This window comes from Artibeus jamaicensis, unplaced genomic scaffold (genome assembly GCF_021234435.1).
Source record: "Artibeus jamaicensis isolate MK-2021 breed Jamaican fruit bat unplaced genomic scaffold, CSHL_Jam_final contig_723, whole genome shotgun sequence".
Taxonomy (NCBI): Eukaryota; Metazoa; Chordata; class Mammalia; order Chiroptera; family Phyllostomidae; genus Artibeus; species Artibeus jamaicensis.
In genome coordinates this window covers 1986750-1994567 of record NW_026521938.1, presented here as the reverse complement: position 1 = coordinate 1994567, position 7818 = coordinate 1986750, and the positions used below count along the sequence as shown (strand labels likewise).

Below are 7818 nucleotides of genomic sequence, written 5' to 3'. Positions count from 1 at the left end.
TTTCTGGCTGCATCAGGCACAGATGCACTTAAATATTAGTGTTTATTCATTACATTTAATTTGCACTGCGGGTCGGCTGGACAGAGACTATTGGGGACTGGAGCAACATCCCCCAACCACAGTCGCCTGAAGGAGGCAGTCAAAAACCTAGCGATCGTAGCAGAGACTTCCTCGCCCAAGAAATGATGTTCACCGGGGCGGCTATAGAGCAGCTTTAATATTTTCAGGGTATTCTTGGGGTGTACAGCCGCAAACGCACCCCTGGAGTCCGCTAGGGAAATACAGGACCCCAGCCTTGGAATGTGCAACTTATATGAACCAGGAGGTAGGCGTGGAAATATCTCGGGGCTGAGCCAATAAAGACCCAGTTTCCCTGGGGCCATCCTGTAGGGCGGGACTTCCGTTGGTCACCTGCCGCACACTTCCTCTTCTCTTAGTTTCTGTTAGCCGCTCAGGATCTCGTGGTCACAGGATGGAAAGGAGAAGGCGCCAAAGCTCTCTTCCCTACAGAAGGAGTGAGGCCAAGTACGCTGCCCGGGTGTCCGGCTTCAGCGTTGGGACAGTAACCCCAATATCAGGGACAGGCCCTTCGCTCGCCGGTCCAGCCCCTCTCCGGGCACGGAGTCCGATGGCGGCGACCACGCTGAGGCGCGTGGCTGAGGTGAGTGAGCGTCCCCGGGCCCTCCGCCCTCAATCCACCGACCTAAGCACCCCGGGTGCAGGGCGCCTGTCAGGACCTACAGTCCAGGCCTGGGCGTCGGGGATCGTAGGCGCTACTGGGTGACCCACGGCGCCTACGGTAGTAAATGGCGGGTAAGGCGAGGGTGACCCGCGGATGTGTCGCCTGATAAACACGTGCAGGTATCGTTGAGCCCAAAGACCCGCACGCCTGGGGTCCGCCTTATATCTGCTTTAAACAGTCTATGGCGGAGAGTCCCGTCCGGCCTGGGAGGCAGAGGTGTTGCACTTTCTAATGGTCCTGGGAGCCCGGGATATTCGTGAATCGAAAGAGACACAGGCTGTGTCGTGGTTTTGAAAGCCTTTCAGATTCTTGTCAAATAGAAAACCGACGGGCGTGTGTAATGAGGACAGTGAAGGGGAGTCCTTATCCAAGGTCGCCGAGCTGGTAAGAGGCCTCGCTGAGGAGAGACACTTGGCTGGAGGTCTCCAGACTCCAGGGCTGGCCCGAGATACAGCTAAGACCTGCTTACCTGGAGCTGAGGGTGGTTGATTTCTTCTTCCCACAGGTTCTGAAGTTGAAAATCATTATCAAACTAGACAAGGAAGGACAGAGTGTTCCAGTCCCTGCTAGGTGGTGGCATTACCTTATAGTGTCTAATGATACTTCCCTCGGTAATTTTCCAACTTTCAAATAAGGAGACCGCGGGGATATGCGAATCCTAAATGCAGGTGTCAGGAAATACCAAGGTGCTCCCATTTCTGATGTCAGCCTAAGAAATATTCAAACTGTAGAGACATTTTAAGTTTATTTCAGCCAAACTGGTGACCATTTTCAGGAAACAAAATGACAACGGAGTGGGAAAATGCTTCCGGAAATGGCAGTTTTACCATTTATTTTATACATCAGAATCAGAAAGGAAGATGTAAGTTGGGAACTTGAAATCCATTGGTGATCATTTAGGGAAGTAGGAGAAAACAAAGCAGGATAATCCGTGGTATTAAATAAAAGGTAGAGATGAATGGACACAGAATTCCTTTACGTTACTGGGTATTAGATAGTTAATCTTTAATTTACACAATAATAACAGGATGCAGTATTTGGTCTCTGCTGTGATTCAGTGTTTGTGCCCTGAGGGCACAAGAAGAAAGGAAAGGAAATTATCCTCACTTTCCAAGGGTGTGTTAAGGAAGGTGCTAAAATACTAAGATGGGCTCAGGAAAATTAAAAATTTAATTTCTTAAGGGAAGAATCAGGCCCAAGACAAAAATACTTGCCATGACTTGCTTTTGGTTAGAAAGGTGTCATTTCAGACCTGATATAGGGGTATTTTCTGTCTTTCAGTTTGTAAGGCCATCTGGGAGGAGTCCCTTAAGCTGGTCACGTTTAGTATGTGCCCCCTCTTGTTATTTGTTCTTGGTCCACACACGCAGCCAGTGTAAGCATTGAAGGCAGGTTGTCTGGAACGGACATCTGCACTTAGTAATGGTTGGAGATGCCACAAAGCTGGGAATGGGTACCTCAGGTCTCCTCTGTATTGAAAACAAGACTTAAGGGGGTCAAGAATCTGACTTCTAAAGTGGCCAGTTGATAATTTGGGTATCTATTAGGAAGATCATGGGGCATTTGCATAAGAAAAAAAATGAGTCGGTCTCCTGGTGTAACCCTGCTCCATTTGGATGCATACTGCAGAACCTCAAATGGGGGTTAATGGAGGAGGCAGGGAGCCCTGGACCAGGTGAGTTCTCTGCTCCAGAGGAGAGCTGATGGACCCAATTGGGCCCCAGAGGTAGGAGAAAAGGTTGAATTCTTTGTCCATCTTTTCTTTTTCTTTTTCTTTTTTTAATTTATTTTTTCCCACTATTATTTACGTCCCTCATACCTTCTTGCACCACCATCCACACCCCTCCTCTTTACATTTTTTTAAAGAAGGGCAAGTATAGTTTCAGATTTTTCAGCTGCAGGAAGAAAGGAAGGGGTTCAAAACCACTCCAGCATTTTTGTTCCTAGCAGCTGAAGCAGTGGAGGCTCCATCCACTGGGTTGGGGAAGGTGGTGGTAGGTTAATTCTCTTTGTGAATATTAGAAGGTTCTTTCAGTTCACACTTTTATCAGTTACAAAGAGCAGTAAGTGGAAACATCTTTTGAGCAGCTAGTACTTTGGTCTGTAAATAATGGAAGTTAATACAAAAGTGGTGACTCTTCTATGCAGGAGGGTAAAAAGGGCAGAGCTGAGGGAGTGAACCTGGGGTGTGAAATTGTGAAGCAGGGAGAGATCATACAGTGGAATGCACAGCTAGACAGTGTGAGCCGACGGTCCTGGATTCTTGGTGTTTGGATTTAAGGATGAAGCCTATGCCCATTTATGGCTGGGTTTAGAGGCCTTATCTGGGAGAATCAGTGAAACTATTTAGAAGGTAGAAAGGGGCCCTAAAGGCATGGCTCTGAGTTTAAATGGCATTCATCTGCCTCACTTCCTCTCATCCTTCCTGCTTTTGCTGCAGGCGATGTTTGTGATAAATGAGACTGATGAGAGACAGCAGGCAGCTCTGGCAGGAAGCTCTGGTGTCTTCTCTGATGGGTGGCACTGGAAGGGTTTGGGCCTGGGTAAGAGTATGATGGGGGCATCAGACAGACTGTTCCACATTCATGTGTATTAATTGTGACAGGTTCTTATGACCTTTGGGGATATAGCCGTGTACTTCTCCAGGAAGGAATGGCTCCTCCTGAATGAGGCTCAGAGACGCCTGTACCTCGATGTGATGCTGGAGAACTATGCTCTTATATCATCTCTGGGTAAGACACCGACTCTCCCTACATACTCTTCTTTGCCTGTATACCCCTTTCTCAGGGTTGTAGCTTGCTTCTTCTATGCAAAGCTCTAAGTGTCCTCACCTGACTTGTACCCAGGGGGTGGTGGATAGCAGCGGCTGGTCTCAGGCTTGCCGTGTCTGCAGGGTTCCATTTTCTTGTGGTTAATTGTGTCAAATTTTAATAAACTAACTGTTAAAAAAAATCACTATTTCACAGTGATCTGTACAAGGCTTTGCATTTCCTTCGTGCCCTTCATTCCTCAGGGGTTGCTCTGTCCTCTCATGTGGTCTTTGGGCAATATATGCTTCCCCAGTTCTTTCAGTCAGGTTTTGAGGCTTTATTTCCCTGCATAGAACCCTGGGTTGCAGGGTCTGTCTTGCTCTCCAGTTGTTCCTCCTGGTTTATCTGCATGCTACTCTGGGACCTCCTACTCCACCAGTCACTGCCTTGCCTTGAGTCCTCTCCATCTCTGCCTGGTGTAAGGTATGGATGAATGTTTCTTCTTTAACCCCTTGGTTGTCGGATGTCCGTACAGTTGGATTTTTCTGGCAGTCCTGGTTATTTTTTATTTCATGCCAGATGTTACAGGTGCAAATGAGTGATGAGAAAACCTGCCTGTAGGTCAGTATGTACTTTACTAGCTTTTGTTTTTCCTCAGGTTGCTGCTGTGGAGCAGAGGATGTGGAGGCACCCAGTGAACAAAATATTACTGTAAGAGTCTCAAAGGCTGTGAATCTTAAGTCAGCACACTCTTCCCAGAAGAGCCACCCCTGTGAGAGTTGTGGGCGTGTCTTGAGAAATATTTTCTTCTTGGTTGACCAACAGGGCCCAACACTCCTGAGGTGTGGGGCGTGTGCAAAACCATTTTATTTCAGTGCGCAGACTCACCAGCAGGGCACAACACAGAATGGTTTCATAGGAAGTGTGGACAGAGTCTCACTTGAAAACAGCTGCAAGTTCTATGTGCCCAGGGAGCCTTCTAGCTCTAGTCAGGTCGGAAAATGCTTGCTCGTCAGTTCCGGGCACCGTGAGCAACTGGCTGCTTGGTCCATGTCTAGGAGAAACAAAATCTCTAAGTTTGGAATGACTTTTAACACTACAAAATATTACATACCAAGGCAAAGCAAGAAGACCATTGGTGGTGATGACAAACTTGAGAACCAGAGATTCCTTACTAGAAGAAAGTGTTTTTTGTGTTGTGAATGTGGGAAGTCTTTTATCAGAATTTCTGCCTTCCGTGCTCATCAGAGACTTCACACTAGAGAAAGGGTTTATAAATGTGGTGAATGTGGGAAATCATTTACACAAAATATCATCCTCCGTCGTCATCAGAAAGTTCACACTGGAGAAAGCCTTTATGAGTGCGGTCAGTGCAGAAAATCTTTTACCCATAGTAGTTCCCTCCGTCTTCACCACAGAGTTCACAGTAAAGACAGGGCTTATGAGTGCAGTCAGTGTGGAAGATCTTTTCCTAGTAGGTATGCTTTTCATTGTCATCAGCGAGTTCACACTGGAGAAAAACCTTACGAGTGCAGTGAATGTAAGAAGTGTTTTAGACAGAGCTCCACCCTTATTCAACACTACAGAGTTCATTCTGGAGAAAAACTGTTTTAGGAAACTTACGAGTAGCTCTGCCTTTTGTCATTGAAGTGTTTACACTGGATAGAGGCTTTTTGAGTGTGGTAAAGTTCAGAAATCTTTCACCAGTGATTCTGCTGGTATTATCAGAGTTCACAAAGGAGAGAGGCTTTATGAGTGCTCAGAATGTAGGATATCTTGTAGCTGTAGCAATCCACCCATATTAATATCAAACAGTTCACTGAAAAGAAAGGCCTTATGAGTACAGTGACTGAAGATTATCTGTCACGATAACTTCCATTGTCATCTGCTAGTTCACACAGGAGAATGGTCTTTTGGCTGCAGTGACTGGGAAGTCTTATATCAGTAATTTCCATTATATCAGTTTACACTGTAGAAATGCCTGTTGGGCGCTGTGAATATGGGGAATCATGGCTACTGGTAAGATTCCCCATATTCTCAGTGATTGAATTCACAATTCACAATGATTGAGTTTTTATAAGTTAAGTAACTTTGGAAAATCTTTTGTTGTTTTGTTGTATTTTTGAGAGTTCACAGAGGTGAAAGATTTTATATATATATGCAATGTGATAACTTTTTCTTATAACACTGAGCTCCTTTATTCAGAGATTCCACTCTGAGGAAGAGCCTTATGAGTACAGTGAATGTTGAAAATGCTTTTTCTATCCTTTTTACTTATCATCAGAGACGTCACACAGGATATAGGCCTTACGGGCACATCAAATTTAAATATTTTATGTCAGAGTCATAGTCACTTTGATCACAGTTCAAACTGGTGAAAGGCTTCACATGTAAAGTGAACTTGGAAAATCTGTAGCAATAAATTTCTACCCCTCAAACGTTGAAGTGTTCTCACTATGTAAATGGTTATATTTTGGGAAATGTGTTTTGTTTTTTTTTCCCAGTGCAGTGACACTGAAGAGAACTTTCTGAGGAAACCTCTGAATTTAATTTTATATGTTCACAGTGTGGACATGTCTCAGATTTTAATGTTTAAATTCTGAAGAACCTAACAAAGTAAGAACTAAACCAGTTGTGACTTTATACATTCTTACTCATAGTGTATGGTGGTGGTTTCTCCCCGTATAAAAATCTTGAGTGTTTTATATTTATCAGTTCTAGCTCTTTTTATATGTTCATCATGCTCTCTCTGTTGTTTTAGTTGCATTTCTCTGAGGATTTATAATGAGCATTTTTGTAGTTGTATATGCACTACTGATTTGTTTTTAGTATATTGTGTGCTCACATAATTTACCTATTGTATTCATTTCAGCTCACTCCTGTAACAGGATATAAAACAGTAAAGATCTGTGTTACAATGTTGCCAACTTTCATTCCTTCAGTATCGTAATTTTTCCTTTCTAGAAAATTGTGTTGTTGGAATAATTGTTTTTAGTGGAAAATATTTCCTAATTATTCAGAATTTTTTATGTATAAAAACATAGTAGTACATATCATATACTTTGCGAAATACTTTGCGTTATTAACACTCTCACTTTTATAAGTACAGTCATGTACTAAAAAGCAAGGGACTAACCACAGCCCTCAGGGAGGGTCAATCGAGGTTAACAAAATTCTGTAAACACTTACTGGTGGTAGTAGTATTCCAGGATTTGTTTTTTGATGATGATGATTTTTTTAATTCATCCATCAGTAGGTCCAGAACAGTTAGTGTCTCAGGAAATCAAATATCAGGAAGTTAAAGGGTTTTCTCAAGGTCACACAGCAGATGTCAGGTACAAGAGGCTTGATTTGAAGTCATTAGTGGGGTTCCAGAGCTGGGGACATTCTCTATTGTGGCATATTAAGGCCTCAGTGTACAGGGGATGAAGGCAGTAAAGACCAAGAAAATGGGAGACTATCAGTTGTTGCTCCTGTTTTCAATGTTTCAATTTAATGAAGTTTTTGCATTTTTCTAATGGGTTAGGATGGTTAACATCTACCTCACACTTTTCACGGAAACCCGATGTCTCAGTTCCAGTGGTTTCTCCTGGAGAAACTACTGAACTTTAGCTGCATTTTGTCGACGTGAGCACTGGCCTGCAGTGCTTGCGGCGTTATGAATGAAAAGTCAAGACAAATTCACACGGACTACCAAGTCCAGTGGAGGAAAAGGGACAGCACAGCTACTCCCTCAAGGGGGGAGAGCACCCGACCCTTGCCTAGACAGGCTTTTATGGGTTTTTTTTTTGCACAGGAGTTAAGGTACAACTTACTAATCATTGTCAGGCAGTAAACAGTAGATAGCATACAAAGAACTGTTACAGCTTCTAACTCAGGGTCTATCGGCTAAAAGGCTACAAAACTTTGGGAAAACAAACTCATTTTCTGTCCAGGCCTTTATCATTTAACTAAGAGCATTCTTGGCAAAGCAGGCTTTACAGAATTTTACATACCCTTTCTCAGGCCTAATCACCCATGCAGGGATCCTGCCCTTTCCAGCACAGGCTGCACCACCCTCTGGCATTGTTTCAGGCTTAAGTCAGGCAGAGGAGGCAGCCAAGGAATTCTCGGAAATTTATCACAGACAGACTGAGGACTTGGGCTTCGTCAAAGCGGAGGGGTGAGGGTCCATCACTCCTTTTCTCCATAGCCCCAAAGTCCTTCCTTGGGTCCTCCACGTAATCATGCCTGTCTTATCTTAGGTGGTTCCCCCCTTGGTGAATCTTACCCATGATTGGCTAACTGACCAAGCATTGGGGGCCAGTTATGGAAAAAGGAGCAGAA

General features: G+C 44.2%; 1 protein-coding gene across 1 annotated transcript; it reads left to right on the top strand.

Annotated features, from left to right (window-relative positions):
• The first annotated feature begins 433 nt into the window (after positions 1 to 433).
• On the top strand, positions 434 to 6414 carry LOC119051623 (zinc finger protein 211-like). Its single transcript, XM_037148493.2, has 3 exons — positions 434 to 661; positions 3348 to 3474; positions 4151 to 6414. The coding sequence occupies exons 1-3, from the start codon at positions 473 to 475 to the stop codon at positions 5104 to 5106; spliced, it is 1272 nt and encodes a 423-aa protein (XP_037004388.2). The 5' UTR covers positions 434 to 472; the 3' UTR covers positions 5107 to 6414.
• The last annotated feature ends 1404 nt before the right edge of the window (positions 6415 to 7818 follow it).

Bases quoted from the DNA above. Each gene is read 5' to 3' on its own strand.
- LOC119051623 (XM_037148493.2), top strand. From the start codon at position 473: ATGGAAAGGAGAAGGCGCCAAAGCTCTCTTCCCTACAGAAGGAGTGAG. The intron at 662-3,347 runs GTGAGTGAGCGT...TAATTGTGACAG, and splicing joins CGCTGAGGCGCGTGGCTGAG to GTTCTTATGACCTTTGGGGA. The intron at 3,475-4,150 runs GTAAGACACCGA...GTTTTTCCTCAG, and splicing joins TGCTCTTATATCATCTCTGG to GTTGCTGCTGTGGAGCAGAG.